Raw genomic sequence first — 24664 nt, forward strand, 5'->3', positions numbered from 1 at the left:
AAAGGATGTCCACTGTGACTGCAATGTATATTAGATAATGATCTGAAAAGTTTAAGTAATATAATTGAATAGAAATATTTTATAGGGAAAATTAATTTTTAAAAGAAAATCAGTACGGAAGTGAGACTCCATTTTTTTCATGCAGAAACTAAAATGATTCTGTAATTAAATTCCATTCAGAGATCCCATTGGTTTAACAGCAGTCTATATTTTAACCTCATTTTCTAACAGCTCAGTACAGCTAAATTTGCAGAACATCACTATTTATGAAATTGCATTGAAATCACAAAACCAGTCTATACCAAGAAATGAAAACTTTGCAAATTCTTTTAGATACTTTACTAAAGACTATTTCTGCAAACAAAGATAGGCATAGCTGGAAAATGAATTTATCAAGCCTCCTGCAAGCTGCAAAAGCTGATACACTTGTCGACAGCTAAAGGCTTCCTTAATCAATTAATAAAAAGTGATGAAAAAAGGTTAGTCTCAGGAAAACACTAGAGTAAATTGCAAATTATATATGGAGAAGTAAAACCATGCTTAATATGAGAAAATAAGCTCCATTTAAGAAGCAGTGGAATTATTTGATTTAATTTTCCACTTTTCAATCCATGCAGCCAGTCCTTCCATTTCTAACATGAACACTTGAATGTAATTCACATTATTGATAGCTTAGATTTATCCACTGCTACCTAATAATTATAGAAAGAATTATTATATATATCAAGTGATATGTTTTTTAATAAACTTGTGGAATTTAATCACCAGGCAAATCATTTTTATGACTTCCTCAAACAGCTGTTTAATTTCTAAATTTTTATCAAGTTAAAACGTAAGAGCATTTATTTTTTACATATAAAAATTATAGGAAAGATGGAGTAGCAGAAGCACTATATATGCCTCAGGAATACAAGTAGGTATCATGTAATTATATTCAGCAGAGCATGTACTACTCCATCTTAAATACAAGCAGGAACACTCTGATAGTCTTGGTTCTCGTACTGTACCAGATTATACAGAGAGATTATTTTAAGATATCAATATAAGGCTTTGAATTAACTATGAGGGATCTAATTTCAGTATTGTGTGGGTTCACGGAGTTTAGGGCTTTGAAATGGTATTTCCCTTCCCTGAAGTTGTCTCTTGGTCTTTCCATCCCATCTCTCTTCTCCTCTTTATAAGCACTGTCACACCACACTTGCTTCCTCAACAATCCACCCTATTTCTCCATTATCCTTCTTTTCCCAAGAGTAAATGTGGGAATAGACAGGGAAGCATGTATTGAACCATTACTGGTGCATTTGTTTAGAGAACTGGATTAATCTCTTCCAAGCAAAAAGTGGAGACTGGACAGATATCCAGGGGGTACAATGGGTGAGACTCCTCCTGGGAACCTGAGCTCACGCACTAACAGCAATTTAATCCTGGCCCTGAAAAGTTGGTATGAACATACACAACTAAGTCACCAACTATAAATGTAAAATATCTATGACTTTTGCAAACTGAATGAATAATCTTTTTTGGTCCTTTTCTATAGCCAGAGTCTCCAGCAGGCCATGGTTCAAGCAGTGCTTTAGTACCACGGCTGCCTGCAGCCCCTCTGAAATCATTCCCTCCTCCTGCCCAGAGGCAAATGGCCAGAGCAAACACACACATCCCTTAGCAACCACGCTTTGGATCTCCGGAACAAACACTCTTTGTCTGATTTGCTTTACCTGTGCATGCAGATTTCTTTGAACTAACCACTAACAGAGCAGCTCCACTTGTTCTATGCACAGCTAAAGTGCCCTCCTGCATGCACAGGTACACTATAATTGCTACAACCCCCCTCCCTAAATTCCTCTCTTTCATTTCCAGGCTGAATTCTGCTTTCTTTCGCTATCCCTGACATTCACTGTGACTCCAGTGTTCTGTGAGTTACTGTGGATTTACACATCTGCAACTGAGGGCAATGTTTCTCTCCCCCATAGCTCCTCTGCAATGCCTTCACAGCAAGTGGCCAAGCTCAATATTCAGATTTGAGACTCTCCCATTGAATGAGGAACTGCTGGGATAACAGTGCTCAAAAGACCACAAGGAATGTCACTTCTCAATAGCTGAAGATATATTGAAATGGTTATTGATTGTGCTATTAGGCCATACTGGGATCATGTTACTAAAGAGGTGGCACATGGAGCAATGGGAAACTCTTCCCTCTCAGGTCATAGCTAAATGCTTCCTATTTTTATAGGGTAACATATACAGGCTTCAGCTAATCTCCATTATCAGTCTGTGAGACACGTGAGAAATATTAGCTTCCCTAATTTAGACCTAAAGGAACCAAGATGAGGAAAAGCCTACAGCTACAGATGGATATAACAGCAGAATTAAAATTTGAGATCTCCTGGAGCCAACTTCCCAGCTTCTCCTTTTAGGCTGCATCACCATTTCTGATCATGCTGTTATTCTAAATCTTACACATAAACCTGGCTTGAATATCTCCCATAAGCAGCAGCTTGAAATATAACAGAAAGAGAATAAAAAATAATGATTTCTCATACTACAAAATAATTTATAAATTTTGATATTTTTATAAACTTCAGTATATAGCCACTAGAGGATAAAGAAGATACATGAAATTAAGTTAATTACACTTTTAAATAAAAGCAATATTAAAAGATTTCATTAATTTTCTATATGGAAAGCCTACAGAAATGCTAAATAACATTATTTTTCTAATAGTAACATTTTGATGCTTTTTTTAGCCGAGTTTATTTAACATTTGCTGATGCTATGAAAGTCAATTTACGCAGAAATCCCCTTCCCCCCAGCATTTAGAGAGACTTGGTTATTCCAACTCCCATTGCAGTGAAGATTTGAATCTTACTTTTTCTGAAAGCATCTTTAAAGAATTCTTCAAGCTGTCTGGAGAACGTTGGCTTGCAGAACTAAGCAGCAGGTCTGCATGGCTTGATATGAGAGGTTGCAGATGATTGATGTTGCTGAGAACTTCTTTTGCCTTGGCTGTGTTTTCAGGTGAATAGTAAATACACTGGTATCCAGTACTGTGATAACAGAGAGTCACAATGTCAAATTCATTTCTGCCATTAATAGGAATGCTTACCGTGCTAAAAATCTTACCACTACTTTTGCAAAAAAAAAAAAAAAAAAAAAAAAAAAAGCCAAAAAAAAAAAGCCAGATGCCTGGACTTTATAGATACCACTGAAATGCTCCTGTCTTTAAAGGTAAAAGCAAACCTTTCCTTGAACAGACTGCCCAAAAACACATGCTCCAAAAAGTACAGGACAAAATTCCTTTGAGTGACTGAACATAAACCCCCCATATTTTCATACTTTTTTTAAAATACTGTAATTCTAGAGATAGAAAATATTTGAAAAAGTCAGCTAATAGTACCAAAGAGCATAAGGCTCCTTATTTTTCTACCTGAACTCCCCAACAGATTATTAGCTACCTCACTAAGTCTTTCAAAATGGGCCATTAATGTTTAATTGATCAGTGGCCCACACTGTGTTTTGATTAGCCTCAGTGATGTCCAGGAAGTGATGACAAACCGAGTTATCTCCAATGAAAAGCAGATGCCTGATTTGCAAGAATAGACACAGTAATAGGCTGTGAGAGTTAATTACTCCAAAACTGCACAAATGCAAAATTCCTACTTTAATCTGTTCAAACTACTGCAATTCTTTTGGATTTCTTCTCCTATCTCTCTTTCATCCTGCCCCCTTACTAATTATGCAATGTCCTCTTACAACATTGCTCCCAAACACCATTTCAGACAGCATGTACGCACCCACAGGCTCTTGCTGTCATGCACAGCTCCTCACCTGAACCTTTTGTACAGAACTCTTTATTTTATAAAGCCCTGCTCCAGTCTTTCAGAGAAACGAACCAAAATCTTTTGCAGCTTCAGATAAACACCCCAAGAAAAGAAACCAAACACCTGCTGGCACATCACCAATGCCAGAGGAATGTACACACTACTGGTTCTGTTTGTACCTCCCTTCTCTCCTCTTGTGTCTTTTTGTCATAAGTGCTTCAGTCCCTTCAACCCTTTCACCACTGATTTCTTTCTTAATTTTGCATACCAAGACCCAAATATTGACACTTGTGTAATTCTCTGAACGTCCTGCATTGTGCTTCATTTCAATCTTTTTTCCAGATCGCTTCACTCCCCCGTTTCCTCTTTGTGTCTTCCATTGAATGACTTCTAGTTCCTTCTCATCAGTTTTCTACAAATTAGAAATTAAATCCTGATGGAAAATTCAGCATTTTCTATGATTTTGGCAAATAAGGATAGCTTCAAGCAGTCTTAAAATTAAGGCTTTTGCTTACATATTTTTGCTAAGTTACAGTCCCAAATTCCCAAAATCCCATTCTATTTTTCTGCCTTTCACCAGTGTCTTCATTTCTAGATACAATTCTTTGCAAAGGCAGTCAGAATGAATGGCATCCAAGTGTGTAAAGCTCAATCATGCTACCAGCCACATCTAAATTACGATGCATTTCCAACTTACATGAGCTACTAGACTCATGTCTAATAGAACTCATAATTCTGAGTATTTCAGCAGAATGAATCATATAAACTTTCTCCTAATGAATAAGGCAAAAAAAAAGAAAAAAAAAAAAATCTCTGTCCCTCTGAGTAATGAGGAAACTGCCCCAGTTCCACCTCTGAGGTGGTCACAATGTTAATGAGATGGACTTCCAGAGTCAGACCTAGCACTACATTCACTGAACACTCAAGCCACCAGGCTCAGCAGACAGGGCAGGGACAAAGAATAATAGTCTATGTTAATTGTAGTGAAGACATAGTCTTAAAAGTCTTGATACTTCTCTAACTCCCCATCAGGCTTCTCCCTCCCTGTATCAAACAGTCTTTTTTGCAGGCTGAATCTGGTTAATGCTGTTATCAAGCTCACCGTGCACATCAATCCCAGATAATTTTCACTGATCTCCCACAGCTCTAAGCTTCCCTGAATATTGCAGTAGAAAAGCTACAGACAACCACTGTAAGAAAGAGAGGAGAGTGACACTAAAGATGTGGGCAGTTCTCATTGCAATAAAGTAAATCATAGCTTTTAAGTAAAAGAATTAGTGAGGAGAGAATGACTCCTCAGAACAAAGTGTACTACCAGACCTCATTATTCGGCTAATTGAAACATTTCTGGAACCCCAGAAATCATGACACAACTTCAAATATTTTGTTTCTCTCATAATTTGAGGGCAACTTCCTCCATTCCCCTAGGAAAATGTGTAACAATTTTTCAGAAACAACACATTTGTGAGTATCTGAAGTTTCTGTTGTCTTCATGCTGTTGCATTTATGACTAGCTGGGGTTTTCTGTGGCCTTACCATTAATGAAAAGATATTACAGGACAAGTGACATTCCCTCGTCTACAACTGCTTTTAAGCTTACTGCTGCATATAGCTCTGGTATGTAAGTACTATTAGTCAGAAAACCCAGTTGCCAATAGAACTTACAGAGAAACTTTTTACAAGTGCCCCAAGGCACAAACTAGATGAAACTTTTGCATTAAAGGCCACATGGGTAGGTCCAGTGCAGAGTATCAGCAGCATGATGAAAACCTACCTATGATATGTAAATTATGACTCACGTACCTTTTGAAAAACTCTATAATAATGCCTTCTGGGTTAAGTTCCAAAGCCTTCACTAAGCATATAACACCACATTTGATCATTTCCATATATTGGCACCATCATTAACTATGAACACGTGACTGTCAGCAGCCATTTCAGTTTTAAAATTGCTTTAAGGACATTCACATGTAATTTGATGTCTTGGGGATTGCTTATATCCCACATCCATTTTGGGTTTTGTTTTGTGTCCAGAATAGTCACTGCCTCCTCTGGGAGTATCGTGATGGGTGAGGGACAGCTTGGGATCCTGCAGGGCTTGGCGGCCAACCCTGCAGCTCCTGGCACTGCTTTAGGGTTTTTGCCAAACATTGTCACCCCAGCTGTGATTGCCTCTGCTGTCCTCACCTGCTGCAGTCCATTACAGGACCTGGAGGGCCACTGAGACCAGTTCCCTCCCATGGCTGTGCCAAGCAAAGCCCTTCTCTCCTCTCTGCCTCCCACCACGGAGCCACCATGGCCGTGTGGGGAAGCGGCCGAGCCACAGCGCCCCCTGCAGGAGTGGGGGAATCATCGCCCCTGCCCTGACCGGCCGGGAGCCAGCAGCGCCCCCTGCCGGCTGTGCCCGGAACTGCATCAAGGGAAAAATGCCGAGAGAAGGAGCGAGCGGGTTCTGGTTCAGTTCTGTTATTCCTTTTCCCATATCTGTGCCTGAAAGCCCTGCTAGAATAATATGGAGGGTAGGGGGTGATATTTGCCATTCCAAGGGAGGTTCCCACCTTCCTTGGCAGACAACTGCATCTCAAAGCAAGACATTGGAATAAATATTAAATTGGCTACATTTTAAATTCTAGATTAACAAAGTTTTTGCCTGAGAACAAATAATGCAATATGGTAAATTTCTAATTTATAATAAACCTCTGAGTTACTACACTCCCGCTGTTAACTGTGTAATTTGTGTCACTTAGTTAAATTGTCACCATCTGGGACTGGCTTAAAATCTTCTGACAATGAACATCTGACCTCTCATTTTTCACAGCCAAACCCACAGACATTAGTATCAAGAACACAGTTAAAGCACAGACAGCAAGCGCATCTATCCCAGGATAACTTAAATTACTGAAGATCCTGATTTAATGGCATACTTATGGATCACATGTATTCTGTCAAAAGTGGGAACTTAACTCTGGATAATTCATGGTCTCAGGAAATAAAACTAAACCAGATGATCAGAGCTGAGGTTATGAAAACAGACTTGAAAGAAACTAGAATTTAATTACTTTGGTTTTTTTATTTCCTTAAGATTCCCTTGCCACCTTGGAAATTTTAACTTTGAATACAAGGAAAAAGGAATGATGCTATTAGTTCTATAATTATCATCATTATCATCTTTGATTATCTATGATTATCATCATTAGTCTATGATGATCAAATGTCCACAAATCCTTATCTTGAGGCAAATGGCTAAGGCTGTGTGCACAGAATATTTCCTGCTGCTCTTCTGTTTTTCTTCATTCCTAACTCCATGAAGTCCAATCTTTCTTTCTCACACATGTATACATGCAAAAAAAAGGGTAAAGTGAGCAAAGAATAACATGAAAAGTGTTAGGCATGACACAGATCTTTATTATTTCAACATCTCTGAGACTTTCTATGAAATGGTACAATTTCTGATTCCTCAGAGAATGGAAATGCGTTGATGGCTACAAAATTCAGGCAATAGGAAACATTTTGTGACTTTAAAACAGGGTCATTTCCAGACAGCTTGATAGAAATTATGAGTAAAACCATAGTGAATCACAGCACCTAATGCAGCTTGTGGGACACCTCTTTTTCTTGATGGTTAGAGTCGAGGCATTAAAAAATTTGCAATCATAAGTGGATGTGTTTTGGTTAAAACAGAGATGATTAAATTAGATTTTAAATTTTTTTTTAAAAGTCCTTTGTGTATCTTGAAAGTGATTTATGAACACTTCAAGCAGTGAGGCATTATATGGGTATAACTTCGAGAATGTCTGATTTAAATGTTTCTGCACAACTGAGCTCTGAAAACAATCATTTGCTGTGCCATCTAGACTGATGAGAAGACAAGCCATTCCATTTGCTGAAAGGAGAAATAATCTATACTATCAAGTCAAAAAAGACTGCATCTCAACAACTGACTGACTTTCTCTTTTATACAGAAATAAGGAAAGGAAAAAATGAACATAACATACAATACAGAATAATGAAAATTATTCTAAAATAAATGTATATCATACACAAGTTATATTCTGCAATTATTTGCCATACTTTAATCATCATATCTCAGTTATTTTAATGTAAATGCTATCATGCCTAAATAAAATTTTAAAAAATCTATCAATTTTACTTACTTATCTTATGAAATTCAATACTTGCCACTAAAGGGACAGACATACTAGAGCCATGCCTCATAGACTTGACTGATGTTTATAGTGGAAGGGCCTTTGATCTGCCTTTTTGGTACAGATGAAGAATAGTATGTGAATGGGTTATAAAGCAATGGAACAGGCTTCAGATCACATATCAGAAAGTTCTATATTTTTCAACTAAAAGAAAAGCTTTTCTTGCCCTTATTTCAGACATTTTTTTTTCAATACGCCTTTTGAAAAAATTGAATATGACCTTCCTGATGGTAATAAACGAGAGATGAATTACAAAAACCGTATTTTTAAAAAATGTGATTATACAGGGCTTTCCCCTTGTGTCTGCACAAAGATGCATATTCTGTGTAGTAGAAAACATGCCAAAACTATCTTCAGATACACATTTTCCAGATTCTTCTGCTTGATAAACTTTCAAAAAACATATGTCTCAGTCTTGTTTTTGTTTGGGAACTGCAAATGCTACCATATAACAGTTCCTCTTGTCTGTTAATTCCACAAATCTAAGATTGAGCAAGAAATACTTTGCAGTATGCTGACACTGCTGGATATTTTGATAAACTGTTCTAATAATCAGACTGAAGGTCAAAGACACACAAGGCATTCTGTCACAACTTGAAAGCTACCAGAGTTGCTTGAGAACTAATCTCTTCCCACATCTTGCTCTACATCTTCAGCTCAGTTAGCCTAGAGGAAATGACTGCTGAATCTGCATTTTTTTCTCTTAGTTCTATATTCTGACTGATTTCTCAAGGTGTCACTTCTTCCTTCAATAAAATCTTCAGAAAATCTGCCCCCATTGTAAACCAGAAAATTTAAATTGCAAAAGGTGCCCCTGGGAATGCTATGTGTCCTCAAAGCATCTTTATGCAGTGAAATAAACAGGTGCCTGCAAAATAACACTGTTGTCACCACAGCAAAATAAATTTCTCTAAGATTGGGAATGGTCTTTTCATGTATTCATTTAAAGCAGACCCTTTCCTGAATATTCATTAAATGAGATTATATTGAGAGCTTGCTTACCCCATCTTTCAACTCGCACAAGTTCTTGAAGCTGAAAAACCAAAACATGGACCTCTCTCTGAGCTGCCCTCAAAGACAGCAGGAAAGATGAATTTTGGAGGCTTCCTCCTTTCTGTTTTGTGAGAATTCACATGCAAGTGACCATTTCCCCAGCTTTGGCAAGTGATTAGCTGAAAACTGCAGTGCAGTGTTTTCAGTGCTCTAACTTGAGTTTGCTAGCCTGACTCAGGCTCTTTTTTTAAGAAAAGTCTGAAAGGATAGTAACATAGCTGCTCTAGTTATATCAGCCTGAAGACAGACTTCTGCTTTTCCAGGAGCACCCAGAAACACAAAGGTAACTGCCACAGTAAACTCCTTGTATCCTGTCCTTAAAAATTGCCAAAACACATGGTGTTTCTGAGGGATGCAGAAAATCTAAGTAGCAGGGAAAAGGTAAGGTGACATGCAGGCTCTTGAAATAAGCCTAAAATGCCTTGATAGAATCTGCACAAAGCTCTCACCCATCATCTCCTCTTCCCTGTTACCAGCAACTAAAAACATGGGCATTGCCTAGTGATGCCTGTCCTGGTTTGGAGGACAGGTACTGCCAAGAAAAGGCAAGGACAACCCAATCCCACACAAAGCCTGCAATGTGTGTCCTTCCAGGAAGATGTTATCTTCCCTTTAAGGCATTTTCTCTTTTCTCCAATAAGGAGAAATCACAGAGAATAATTTATCTCACAGCTATCCTCCATTTTGGGAAGCAGCACTCTGCCAGCATGGATATGCTGCAGGACTGAGCTAGTGAGAAATGGTTCATTTTCTGAAAGCTGAGCACTGTGAGAACTCTAATGCTCTTTATATCATTTGACTTTAAAGGATTATGTCTATTATATGATTTATATCTTGCAGCTCCAGTAATAAATTATTATGATAAAAACTCACAAATCACAATTGCAACTACATTAATCAGGTAGTAAAGGAGCAGATACTTTAAGAAATGTCTTTGGATATTTTCTTCAGGAGAAAAGCTGTACTTTGTAGGCTCCATGTGATGGGGATAAGGCTGCCCATACCAGTTTGCTGACAGCAAAATAGCAACACAAAGTTCATTGATGTGTCTCACGTGATCAATGATATACATGTTTCATTGGCAGATTTCAGCTTCAGAGGTGGTCAGGGAAACAAAAGTTCTTTGAAAATTTAACATAGGTTTTAGTATCGTGTAGGGCAAGCAAGACCTCCTCAATATCACAGCTTTTAAAGCAACTAGACCTGATGGGTTTTGTCTGGTTTCAATATTGATGCCAACTCCTATTCAACCTAGAAATCAACAGCAGATGTGAATAATCTCCCTTTTATTCTTTAAGATATTGTAACCATGAAACTTTGAGCATTGAATGTAATGGAATTGATTTTCTGTGGACAATCTGGTATCAATAATTATATCTAAAAAATAATACTATATAATATTACATATTAATCTGTCTGACAGATACATCTGTCATGATAATTTAGACCAGAGTACTTCCTTCCTGCATTCTCTTTGGAATGCTGTAACACCTCAAATGCAGTCAGCATCATCAGCTGAAGCACTGAGCAGTCACAACTATGGGTGCTGCCAATAACAGCTGTGCCTGCTTGAAAATCTTAACAGCTATAGCAACAAACACAAATACATCCAATTCTTAGTTAGGAAAAGATATAACTAACACTTCTGTGCATGTTCAACAGTGAACAAAGCATTTGAGTTCCACAATAAACTGAAACTTTTATTTTTGATTAGTCTTATTCTGGCTTTCTGAAGAACAAGAGTAGTTTGTTTTTTCCAGTCTACTAAAAATACTTTTTTCTTAGCATACACCCAGGACCGTCAAAAATAAAATTGCTACCCTAAGCCACAGTTTCTGTATTTAAATATTGTCTACATGTACGTCCCTCTTAGCACAAAAATTGCCAAAGAGATACCTCATTCTGAACATGAGGTTTTCAAGTACTGGTATACCTCCAGTATAAATCACAATTTTGGATCATTAAGGTTGCAAAAGACCTCCGAGACCATTGAGTCCAAACTTTGACAGAACAATCATCACATCAGCTAAACCACAGCACTGAGTGCCAAGCCCTGTCTTTTCTTGAATACTTCCAGGGACGATGACTCCAGCATTTCCCTGGGAACCCTGCTCCAATGCACAATAACCCTTTCCATGAAGAAATCCTTCCTGATGCCCAACCTGATCATCCCCAGGCACAACTTGAGGTCATTTCCTGTCTTAACAGTAAGAGTAGACCATACTTCAATTTTCAGCAAAGCACGGAAAATAAGGAAAATATTTTATGAAGGCAATGTCCAATCCTACCAGATTTTAATCTTCCATTCATTCAGCAGGATAAACTCTTTTGTTCCTCAGTGAGCTCACAGCATTCTAATGCAACCTTAGCAGTATTTTCCCAGCTACCAGAAAGAAAGAATACTTACTTTCGTCTTTCTGCCTCAAATTTACTCAGCAGTTTCCGGAGACCACCGTTCTTAAATCCTTGGAAATGCGCTGCTGGGGCTCCCACGGTGATAACATCGTATAGAGCATCTGGAATGGGAATGGAGAAACAAAGTCATTTGAATGCTTCTATTCCCAAGTCATGGCAACACTGTGACATCTACTATACAAAAAGTGAGGACAAGTCTATATCATTTCCAGGGAATAATTGATAATCCATGTCCCAAGAAGGCCTAAGAGCTAATCAATCTTTCCATACAGCCACCTGCACACTTTAAAAAGTTCCTCTGATTTATGGCTACATCTAAATCATGTGCCGCAGTGTAGAACAATATTCCAGCTCTGCAGTTTACAAAGCTGCCAAGTAAATTGGCCCATTGTGTATTTCACTTTATTGCCCCTTTCATTATTTAACTTGTAGTCATGTTGAGACACACAAATTCAAGTATTTTAGAGTAAAAAGAGAGTATTATGATGGAATAGTCTGACTGAATAATAAAGGCTACAGAATTACAGTTAATGATTCCTGCATCAAGCTTATGTCTCTTGGTTGAGTGAAGGCATCTCTTTGTTTAGGCATCTAATCTTGATTTAAAGATTGCAAGTGACAATGAATTTGCTGCATTTCCAGAGAAGTCAATCAGACTAGTAAAAAATCCCTACTTCTTTTCTAGCTTAAATTTGTTTAGATGTAATGCTAATGTACTTTCACATATAATGGTGTTTAATGCTAAATTGGAGAGCCCTGCTCTGTGACATACACTAACTTTTTATATATGTTTATGAACTCAGAGAAAGTCTCAGCTGAGAAGTTACCAGAATAGGGAAAAAACATACTACTGAAATTCTTGCTGAGTAAACAAACTGTTTTCTCTTTCTGTATGTACCTAATGCCTTATGACATAGGGGATGAACTTTTTGTGTAGATATATGCTTACAGAACTGGAGGTGAAATATCATTTTTAAAAGAGTTTGTGATTGATTGTCAATGCAGAGATGAAGCTTTAATTACATCCCACACCACAGTAATTATTTCTTCAAAGTTTAAATTTACATTTACACTAAATACCTATTTTGTACCTGAATTTACTGGAGGTATAAAAATACAGTTTAGAACGCCTAATTCTTAAAATGTATTTCTAAAGGGAACATTACAGGATGCTTTTTGAGAACTATTTTATTCATCAAGGAAGTTTCCCATGTAAATTAAAATCTAGTCCTCTCCTAAAATAGAACTTTTATTGCATTCTGATGATAAATATCCCTAGAAGCAAGAACATTGTACAAATGATTCACAGTTAATGAACTATGCTTTGCTTCCCGAGCTGAAGCTCAGAACATATTTGCTCAAATTGATTTGAGCTCTAATGAGTTGGTGACTCTTCAATATCCACTTAAAAGGAGAAGTGACATAATTTCATTAGCCTAAGGTGAGCTTCAAGATTCTTAAATAGCCCATTCTTTCAGGTCTTAATACAGATTTATCCATAATACATATTCCTCAGCTATTAGAGCTCCATTGGTACTTGACAATAAGGAGTTCTATTGCTTAAAATCAAGATAAGAGATGAACTCAGATATAACTCATGAAATGACAGGTAAACATTTAAAAGACTAAAAATACACATGGTCCTGTTTATATTTACTTTGGGAGGAGGGGATTTCTCCAGAAGGGAACCTTTATTCAGCCTGTGGTCTCTTCTCAGCATGGCTGAGGAGCAGCTGTCTGAGACAGAAACACACCCAGCCCAGCTGAGCACCTGCCTCACACATCCTACATGGCAGAGTGAGGATGGCAAAGGATCAGGAGCAAACATCCACGCCTGGTGGTGGGCACAGGGCAGTCTCACTGCCACTTCCCAGAGCTCAGTGCAGCAGAGTGCTGCAAGGCTTGGGAGGAATGCCTTGTGATGTGCTCTGCTTACACATCAGTGGAGCTCCTGGGGAAGGACGTGCAGTGTCAGCATCAGCGCACTGCTCCAGTCACTCATAACCATGGCAAGAGCAGGCTACTGCTACCCCTCTGCAGTGAAGACAGAGCTTAAAATGCAGCAGAGCTCCACAGGAGCTGTATCTTACTGTCAAGAACAGCTCAATACCAATTTTGAGTCAGCCTGCCTGCCTCCACAGGAGGTAGTCAGTGTCTCAAATTGGCCAGATCCAAAACAAAAATCACTTCAGCTAACCAAATCTATTTAAAACAAGAACATACTGTAAACAGGAACAAAAGCAAAGCTATGTCAATATATAGATTAAAGCTCTCTAGTATGATGAACAGAGCACAACGTGCTGTTTATCAAATGGATAGGAATACCATTGACCCATTGGGAAATAGTATTTTTCTCAAAGCTATTCCTACTGAAATTTTACGCATACTTTCTCTTCCATGTCAGTACCCAATAACAACCCAAATCAAAGTTCAAGAAAAGTAAACCTGTTGTTATACATGTCAAACACAAAAAAAGCACATACCAATATCTATATACAATAGATGGGATTAAAACCTATCCTGCATTCCCAAAATTAAGATATCCAATAGTGTAAGGGTTAATGACAGCTCTATTAGCTTGTTTAAATGCCACCTCTATGAATTTTTATTCTCCCCCTTCCAATGTCATTCTTCTGGTTTTATTCCAGGTGTCCTTTGATATATGCCAAGCAAAGCATGAGGTGAGAAAGACCAACCTAATATCAAAGTGCTGCCTAGTCCAGATTGATTAGCAATTGCTAGAAATTGTTCAGACTGTATGTATCTAATACAAGACACAGTGAACATTAGTTAAGTAAAGGAGACAGAGCTTTATAATTTAAAGATCCAAATTTAGAAGACAACTAGAAAAATTCTAACATTTATCTCCTTCTGTACCCTTTTTGATTATGGATTAACCATGTGCCCCAAGCAAAATGGTTTTGGAGAAGAAGGGGGAAAATTCATAAGAAACCAAAAAGGACCAGTATAGTAAAAGTTGTGAGTGCTGAAGTAAGTCACATACTTCATTCTACTTTTTATTTAGCAAATAGACATACAGTGTCCTGTTCACAAAGAGGTTTTCTTAAAAAGACATAATATTAAGCTTCTGGTCACCATTAGAAACCTAAAAATGCTTTTGAATTAATTAGTTAACTTCAAAACATTAAATTAAAATCTCTGCTGTCACATTATGTCACTATAGATCCCCATCTTGTTGAAATGCTTGGAGCCACAGTTTTTCAGTAAAAGAAATAACGAAATATTGAACCAATGAGTAACTAACAGATAATTGGAAGTCCTTGTGTTCCAGCCTGGATGTGGATGAATATCAGGTTCACACAGTATAAAACAGAAGTTTTACCGCTGTTTGTACTTACTGTTTTACAATCTTAGATTCACAGTGTATTAATAAGGCAAAAACTTTACAGAATGTAATTTCTGTGTTTGTAGTGACAGCAAATTTAACAGATCTCAATTTATCAACAAATTACTCACTGTGCCATGATTTGGTCATATATATGTATCAGTGTAATGTTTGATCTGCAAAGGAAGCTGCTAAAATCATATGCAAGCATCAACGAAAGAATTCTGTGTTAAAAAGAACCACAGATGATGTTACAGAAAGTTGTCCCCCTTTCTAGGAGATGTTGGAAGTTTGCAGTATTTTCAGCATAATCAGTGAGGTATTTTCACTCAACACTGAGAGAATGCTTACATGGGGTCGGTGGGGCATGACAGGGTAGCATTGCATAAGTTCCTTTAGAACCAATCAGTTCTGGGCTCATTACAATTTCCTAAGAAATAGGGTAAATTAAGTTTAGAAGTAATACTGTCCTTTATGAACCATGTAACTCCCATCACCTGGGCTGGTGAGCTCATCCCAGCAATCTCTGGGAGGAAAAGTACTGAATTGTGCTCTATCCCTATCTCTGGTGGCAAACTGGTGGGGGGGTGGGAAGAAAAGCCACCTTAAAACAAGAGCATGAAGTCTGGCTTTTACAGCATTATGGACCACAATGAAAAATGAAGTGGGTGCTCAAGAAGGACGTGAGCATTGTGCAGTGTGTCACTATGAATCACGGCAGTATTAGTTCTGCACTGCTACAACAGAATAGTTTTAACCATGCACAGGTTACCAATACATTTCAGTGAGCAAACATTCTGCATTTACTTATTTGCTTCAAGTGTCATAGGAACAAAATGAGCACATCTCTGCAATCTATTTTTAGAACAGAACTTAGAAGAAATTTAGTTAACCAGCCCTTAGATTTCCAAGATCTGCAGTAAATCTCCACAACTTTTGGCATCAGAAGATGAGGCAGAGAAATTCCTTGCACAGCTTTAACTCTGGACTTGATTTCTAAATTTCAGTGTGACTGTATTTCAAATCATACTTTGTCATACTTGGGGAATTTCTTTACCTTTCAATCGAGGACTATGCACATGCATTCTTTGCAGATGAAGATTTATTGGGATGAATTCTAGTGTTTTTTCTCCTTTGCTACAGCTTGACTTAAAGGAAGAACCTGAAAAACAAAAGTTTAAAGAATCATTGTCTTAAGCACCCAGATGTTTTTGTATTCCTTTTAAAGTGAGGATGATATTTGTATGTCAGGAGTAATTTTTAATTTAATTTTAACGTGTAGTTGTGGATTAAGAGATGAAAGGTTCACTAACTGAGTCTCAGCATGCATCCATACTGGAAGCAACAAACCAGCTTTTAATTCACAGGACAATCCAATTTTTTATTCTAGAAGACAGATACCTTTCCCTGCTGTCTGAAATCAGTCTGCTGGAGAAAATGTAGCAGTTAATGCCCATTATGTTTATTCTGTGCTAAAACCACAAGGGTACAGAGCTATGATGGCACTGCGTTTTTTCCAAGTAGTAGTTTTTTCCTCAAAGAAAAGCATTATATTAAATAGGCTATGCATCCTTCCTAGAAAGCTCAAATAAAGAAACACAAACCATCTTAAGGGAAAGCTATATATTAGCACAGGAGGCATGATGCCTTGCAAAAACAAAAAAATTAATATGACTGCATATTTCAAAAGTATGAGATTATGAGTACGTAGTTTTATGGAGAGCAAAGGAATATAATTATATAATCTGCATTTACCAATAGTATAGTCTGTTTTTAAGTAATTTGGTAAGTTTTATTTAAGAACTAACAAAACAAAATTACATTCATTCAATTAAAATAGACCTTATTACTGTTGCAAGATCAAACTCTTCAAGGTTAGGAAATACCAGAATATAGATGCAACTTTCATCTGACATCCACCTGAAGAACAACAGTGAAATGGGCTTCAATAATGTATTACAAATCAGCTTTCACCAGTTCATTGAATGTTCAGTGTCTTTGCTGCTCATTTTAGAAGCAGTGATTCAATATCTTGTTTCCAACTTTTATTTCAGTATTTATTCAGGATTTAAACACGTTGCTCAAACCTCCCTCAAAGTCAAGGTTATTAATTTCCTCAAACCTGTCTACTATATACATGTTAAGAGCCTCTAAAGGCTTTACAAATGTTTATAAAATACTTTTACCTGTCTTAGTTATAATTTCACCCATCCTAATGTCAGAGAATAAACATTTAAGAAACAATGCACCAATATAAGATAGGGAAGAACTTGTCCTGCAAAACACTCATTATAATGCAACATCACATTCCATTTTGGAAGCACAGCTCCCACTGGACTGAATTGCATCCGTAAGTACCAAGCACTTCTGCAAAACAACTTGTGTCTAGTGCCAGGCTTCCAAAAAGAGAAAAACACATTAACCAATTCTCAAGGCTGACTTGCCTACATAGGAACTTTGTGACAGAGGCAGAGATAGTGTCCAGTTTTAGAGAACAATATTCAATTGCTTTAGCCTTGACTGTCTTTTTTCCTCCTTCTACGGTTGGAGGAATAATAGATTTTTTTCAGTTTGATGACTGACACAGAAAAAAAAATAAATTGGGGAATAAGAGAAATCATTTGGGGATGATTTCAGGTCAAACTGAAACAAATAATTTTCAAAGTTCCACTTCCTCCCAATATCACGAAATATGTGGTTTAGACTCACCTGAAATTACTGGGGTTTTTGTTATCTATCCCTTATATCTTCCTGGTATGTTTCCTCACAAAAAGAATGTTCTAAAATCTTCACATCCTCTAAAATTCTTACATTATTGAGGATAAAAGTGCTTGCCAAAACAACTTAAATTTGAAATCTTACCTTTCTTAAACCTTCATTTTCAATAAATATGCTGTTGAACCAAAATTGCTGTCTAACACTAATGTGGTCTCCTGACACTTCCACAGCAATCTCCCAATTTTAAAAAGAAATGAAGTGGTCTCCTAACAGCCTTCTCCACTAAATTCCACAAATAGTTTGGTTGAAGTGGGCATCACTCAGAAAGCCCAACATGAGATTGTGTTGGGGAAGCATGAGAATATTTTGGAGAGAATTTATTTGCAGGTGCTATCTACCCTTTTGAACACTTCAACCCAAACTCAGGCTATATTCCAAGGTGAAGAAAGACACCTGTGCTGTCTAAACAGAAAAGCAAAATGGTGTTTGGATGCCTTGAAATATGTTGACCTGAAAAGTTTGAATTAAAATTGTGCTCACATCCCTAATCTCAGCAATTTCTACTTCATAAGTACTTGAATGTCAAGTATCTACAATGCGCTCCCAACATAACTATTTGTGCAACTACAGTATTGAGTCAAGCACATGTCTGGCTTGCTTTTCTTATCAAAGACTACAATCTTGGTTTTTTGCAGTTATAAAGTGTACTGTTTATAGAGAAGAAATCGACAAATTTACACCTCCTCATTATTTCTCATTTTTGCTACAATCATTAGGTTGCTTTGCTTTCTGATAAATGTCCCTGCTCTTTTATATGTGCTGGTTCAGTCCTGTGGGATGCTCTCAGTTTCCCAGGTCCACTTTATTTCCTATAACACACACTTATGATAGGTACTTTAACATTACAAACCCTTCTAGAAAATCACTTTGCACAACACAGGTCTTGCAAGGTTTATGTTTAATAGAATATATTGTCAATTTTTTTTTAATCACAAAATGTCCTTCCAATATTTTCCTGCAAGTTATAATTATTACATTGGTTTCTTCATTATCTGTATTTATTGGTTTGCTTATGACACTTCATGGAGTGCTTTCAAGATGTAATTAGCCAAAGATTGAAAATACATATATATACACATATTATTTAAAACAGAATCACAGGAAGTGTCATACTGTGTTAGACAGTAGTCTGCCAAAATTGGAACTGGAATATTCTGATGATGGCAAACAATCATAAATACAAGAAATGACACTTTTGCAAACAAAATGGAAATTATTATACAACATTTAGTGCCTTTTTTTTCCTGCCCAACAAATATTTAAGCAGTTGACCAAACTCCTAAAAAGCTTGCTTTCAGTTAGAGACTGTTTTTTCTTCATACACTAAAAAAGGATGTCTCTGTTTCTGTGACCAAGGACACTATCCCAGAGCAATCTGGTAAGAGAAATACCATGCTCAGTCCTATGCTAGAAGATAATAGCTAAAGGATAGAAGTACAGTTTTAATGGAAGGCAAAAGATGTGTCTCACCTAATGAGTGCAACAGATTCATTATACTGGAAGTAAACGCATCCAAATATCTTTAAGAAAAAATTTTCTTATTTATGTTAGTTGTATAATGAACCTGATTGTTCCATTTCTCTGTACACAGTTTTGGTTGGACTATGTAGAAGTAAAAGGAAGAAAATACTGCAAATACTTCATAAATATTTGCCATTTTTTTACAAGATGCTATCATCACTTCTACCTTTATTTCCACAAGTATTCATAACCATTATGTATCTTTCTCTCAGGATATTCTAGTGTTAATCTCTGTCAAGCACTGCTATGCCTAAACACAGAAAACTGTGGGAGCAAAGCCACAGTGGGAACATCTAATGGTGAAAGTATAGAGTAAAACAGCATTTGCAGGCAATAATGGCAGCATGATCATTGAAAACACATCCCTAAGATGGTGATTGGGAGGACTGGTATTAGAAATGTGCCACCAGCAAGAAAGCAGCAACAATGACAAGGTCTTTGTTGGAATTCAGCGCACACCTGCCCATTTCCTTACAGAATATCTCAAACTGGGCAGGGAGAGGCAGAAAGGCCTGCTGTAAACAGAAAACTGACCAAAATACAGTGTGATTCAGGAAATTATTCTGGTAGTCTTGTAAAACAGAAAAGAATTATGTAAGTTCCTTGAATGACTGTGAGTAATCAAAAAAACATTAAAAAGAAGAAATCATTTGTTCTGCTGACTTCTCATCAACTTTTTGTGATTAAGAAACGTGGTCTAGAAGGTGTCCCCGAGTGTGGCAGATGGGTTGGAATTTGACAATCTTTAAGGTCCCTTCCAATCCAAACCATCCTATGACTAAGGTCTTTATTTGTTTTATTTCTGAATACACCAGTATTTCATAGCTATCAATCTAGAAAATTCTGAAAAGAACTCTATAAAAATCACAGATTCCTACCTGTATGCTTCCCAAGCTCTGCAAGAGTGTCCTGGTACATGCTCAACATCTGATCACAGTGAGCAATTACACTTTTGCGCATGTTGTCCCAGTGAGGAGCAAGTTCTCCCAGGTCTTTAAGTTCCTGATTCCTGTACCAAATGCAAAAAGAAAAGGCACTAATTAATTCATTACTCCATTAGGATTTACCCAAATTAATCTAAAACAAGTTTGTTACAAAACATCAGGAAGATTTCCTAATTGAAATAAAATCTCTTTTCTGAATGCTTGCAAGTTCTGCTTTTCATCTCTCTTTTACAAGTGCACAGTAAAGAATGCCAGTAGATAATGCAGTCGTTTTTGTGTTCAAAACTCAGCTGGTGTAAATTGTGTAAATTTCTTTCATGGAGGAAAGAAGGCTTCCAGGCTCCAAAGGGTTGTGCTCAGAGCAAGTGACTTTTTGTGAAGAATTAAACACCATTGGAGAGAAAACAAAGTTTGCTTTCCCCCCAAAACTTTCAGTATAGCTGTTTTGATACACTATTCCTTGGATACTTTCCAAGGAGTGTTTTTTTGGATACTTTCATACACAACACTTCATAAACATATTTCTACCAGTCTTTCTACAAAAGCCAGTTTAACCAACACACCAGCCCCCACTACACTTCGTCAGCATTCAAAACAAAACATACACACACAAAAAACTCCAGCAGCAGTCCCCTAAAACGTCATGTCCAGCCTTACAGTGTTCATCAGGTCAGAACAGCAGTGCAATGATAAGCAAACATGCCACTGGAAAGCCAAAAGGAAATCCTTTCGTAAATTATCAGTTTTCCTGTACAATTCTGAGAGCTGACGTGAGTTAAATAGATATCATTTGAATTTCCTGCACAAACAAGCTTACTATCCTGGGCTTTCTGTTTGGTTTCCCTCTTGTAAAGGAAGTTTCTCCTGTATCTATCCCAAAGCCACTTTGTGGGACCTTTTATGGAAAAGGAAGGATCTTGAGTCAGTCTTCAAATATCTGGAATTGTGCAGGAGAAAATGTTTGTAACGCAATCAGTTTTCCTCAGATTATCAAGAAGTGTATTTCACTGCAATTCTAGGAAGTCTCCAAAAACGCTTCCAGAGGACAGCTCTTGCATACAGAAAAATTACAGGAGGAAAGGAAAAATGGGGGAGAAGGGGTGGAAAGAGGGAGGAAAAGACCAGTGAGCCTGAAGCACAGGAACAGAGAGTTCACTTATGTGAGCAGCAGATCTGACCATTAGTCAAAAAGTCTTAAAACTATTTCTTAAACAGAACAGCCACACACTGGTACAGTGATGTTTCCTCCATCATTATTAGCTTTGCATTAGTGTGAACAGTGTTAGAATAAGCTCCACAGGCTCTGCTCCTGGTGTAGGTGACAAAGCCAAACAGATTGCACTGGAAGCAGAATTAGAGCATTTCATTTACACATGTCCTTGAAAATATCAACATGGAAACAAAGATTCCAACATATGAATTTGTTGAGAATTTATGTTAATGACATGATCGCTTTTTGCCATTTAATGCTCCTGAAGCTGAACCAATTCAGCTTTCCTCCATCAACACAAACTAGCAATGTTGTAGTAGAAGAATAATCATGAAAGGATAAACCCAACATTCTCAATGAGCATTTTCTTCGCCAGTTTTTAGCAGCTTAACATAAGGTGTCTCTTTAAATTAAAATCTTAGGGCTTCCTTCTCAGAAAAGTGTGTAAAATTTTTCAGGGTATGCAATTTTGTTTACGTGCAGCGATAATATTTTGGTCCTTAATATTTACGGTGTCTGATTTAATAGTTTTAGCAACAATGTTTGGACCTGGCTGGCTTCCAAAACTTTACTACTCCTTCTCTACAGGAATACAGTATTCTATCCAAGAGCTATATTCCTGCCTCTATCCAAGCTCATGCCTGGAGCTGTTGGTCTCAAGCTGAAGTTAAACAACAGCAGGAATAGAAACCTTTTATCTCAGACTAAAACATTCAGCCAAATCCAAAAACTTATTTAACTGGCTGACTATGAGTTAACTCCACTGACACCAGTAGCAATGGGAAGGGGAAACTCAAATCCCTCAATATTAATTTTAATAGGTTTTCAAGAAATATCAAATCCTGTCCCCATTACTGGTGACAAGGCTGGTATTTGTTTCTTCTCAAACACGTACAAATCACTGAAGTAAAAATTTAGCCTTCAATATGTCACAAAAAAAGACACATCAACAATGCTTAAAGTAAGAGCAACGTGCTATAGCAATCTAGGGCATATGCAGCACGGAAACTTTAAAAGACTACATGTTCTGATTTTTTTTTTTCATTTTAAAATACAGTAAAATCAAAACCATCAGTAAACAGAATTATATGACAGACACTTCCTCAGAAAAGAGCCTTGGTACACACTTTATACATTTTTTTTCTAATGGAATTATAGAAGACAGAGGATTTAAATAGGATTTGTGTCTTGTGGTTTGTTTACAGTTTGTCATTGCTGTTGTTGACTCAATATACAGTTCTGAGTTATGGATGAAAAAAGAGTTGTCTTTTCTATATCTAAACTCCATCAACAATACTCCATACTACCAAGCTTTATCATGATTACATGAAAGCCCTTTTCCAAAAGTAAACAGAGTAGAAAAAACGTAATATTTTTTATCCTTGAAAGTTTATAGTTCATACTAATTCTCACAATTTTAGAATTTTTAATAATGTTTTAATACTTTTATGATAACTTACATCACTGAATAACTTGAAAAACACATTTCAACCAGTAATTGTCAAACAACAATCGTGCTATAAAAAAATGCATCTTTATAATAGATATTGGTGCTACAGAGGGCAAATCAGTTCTGATCCAACTTTTCAATGCATCTGTGGAACTTTGAACTTGCCAACTGAACGGGAAGCTTAGAGCAAACTCTGTGTTGTTAAAATAGAGCTATTTATCATCTTATCCCCTCACTCCAAATCTTCTTTCAAAGTCTTTTCCAGATGATTGCTCTCATCACAGTGACAGATCTTGTGCTCTGCATCAACTTAAGCTCATCTTAAAGAATGAAATCCAAGCTTTGTCTAGAGCTGTTGGTCCTTGGCTTGCTCTTCAGCTCCTCAAACTGCCTCCTGCACAGTCTTTTCTGCCACTGCCCTATGGAAACTCCACCCAAGAACATGTCTGAGCTTCCACTGTCTCCTGCCTTCATTAATCAGCAACATTCCTTGGTGGCCTTGGCATCATCTTTGCCCGTATCTAACCAAAATGTGGACATAAACAGTCTGATCCATTCTTCATTCTCCACCTTAAATATTAGCTAATTACATAATTTTTAAGTCTGTTTTAGGTACATTCTGGTTTTCACATGCATTCTTTCCTTTGGTAGACTAATTATGTTCCAAAAAGTCCATTATCAAGAAATGGTTGGGAACCCAAGGCTCAGAAGAATTTCTATCTTTGATTTACCAACTCATGCTTTTCTTATTTTTGAGAGCACCTTAGGTGCATGATTATAGTAAACCACTGAAAGTGGCACAATGAATTTCCTGTATGATTCATGCTGGTAATTTCTACTTAAAGAGCTCCTGCTTTGTGCCTGGCACTCTAATGACAACAGAAAAAGACTTGCTCATCACTTTCAATACAGCAGCTTAGAGGTCTGAAGGAAGCAAATTCAGTGCTAAAATACAATCCCCTGATTTCTTCAGGGAGCACTTTGAATGAGTGGTATGCATCATGTTGCAAAATTATTTAGAGGAAGTCCCAGTATTGAAATCATGTTTCTAATGAACTTGTTTCTAATGAATTTGTTTCTGCAGTTCAGACACCATTGCAGGCTGCACAGTGAAAAACTGTGGTCAGTGACAATAAACCAAAACAATGCAAAACATCAGCAAGATATTAAGATGAGCAAGAGGAGTGAAAAGGGGGCAATCCCTCAAAGAACTTTCTTGGGTGTGATTGCTCTGTCTCAGCAAAGGAAACAGCAGAAATAGCCACTGGCATCATGAAGGACACAGCACAAATCCTGACAAATTGAAAGATGAAGTTGAAAAGATCTGTGCAATTAAAAGGAGATAGTTAAGGGAATGTATGATAAAAGCATATAAACCAAAAATCCTGTGTGAATACCAAGTAGCAACATTTTCTACATTCAGCTTCAGAAATCCAGTGATGTGATTCCTAGTGAAAGAAACATGACAAATTCAAAACCTAAAAAAATGAAGTGATTTTGGCCTCCACCAAGCAAAACTGGCTTCTGAAATCTACTTCTGCAAAACATCAGAAGCAAAGAACTTGGAAGGATTCAAAACAAGATGAGACATTTCTGAAGATTATATTTGCAAAACTTCTGTAATATTATAACAGCATAAAAATTCTGAATATTTATCAAACAGGAGCTTCGGAGTAAATATACACCATAAGCTTTGGGATAAGACTCAATCACTCATAAGTAAAGGAAGCTTAGAAGCTTCTTTCTAAGGAAAGGAGCACAAGAATTATTTTTCCTAACAAAGTTCACTTTAAAATGTATGGATAACCATTTCATTTTTTTTTTTTAAGAACTGAAGCAGATAAAATTACTCTCATTTTTCTTTGCTACAAGATATGCTTCTGTGATATATAGGCAATAAACTCCAGACAAGCAATATAACATT

At 37.0% G+C, this 24664-nt stretch overlaps 1 protein-coding gene across 7 annotated transcripts in view; it reads right to left on the reverse strand.

The window, feature by feature from the left end:
• INPP4B (inositol polyphosphate-4-phosphatase type II B) overlaps nt 1–24664 on the reverse strand; it is a 293487-nt gene that overhangs the window by 67426 nt on the left and 201397 nt on the right. For all 7 annotated transcript variants that reach the window (XM_033059958.2, XM_033059960.2, XM_033059956.2 and 4 more), the window contains 4 exons: nt 20015–20145; nt 15895–15999; nt 11484–11592; nt 2867–3044 (listed from right to left, as the gene is read on the reverse strand). In XM_033059958.2, the coding sequence (XP_032915849.2) occupies nt 2867–3044; nt 11484–11592; nt 15895–15999; nt 20015–20145 (523 nt within the window). The remainder of the gene's footprint in view (nt 1–2866; nt 3045–11483; nt 11593–15894; nt 16000–20014; nt 20146–24664) is intronic.

Source organism: Catharus ustulatus, chromosome 5, assembly GCF_009819885.2.
Source record: "Catharus ustulatus isolate bCatUst1 chromosome 5, bCatUst1.pri.v2, whole genome shotgun sequence".
NCBI lineage: Eukaryota > Metazoa > Chordata > Aves > Passeriformes > Turdidae > Catharus > Catharus ustulatus.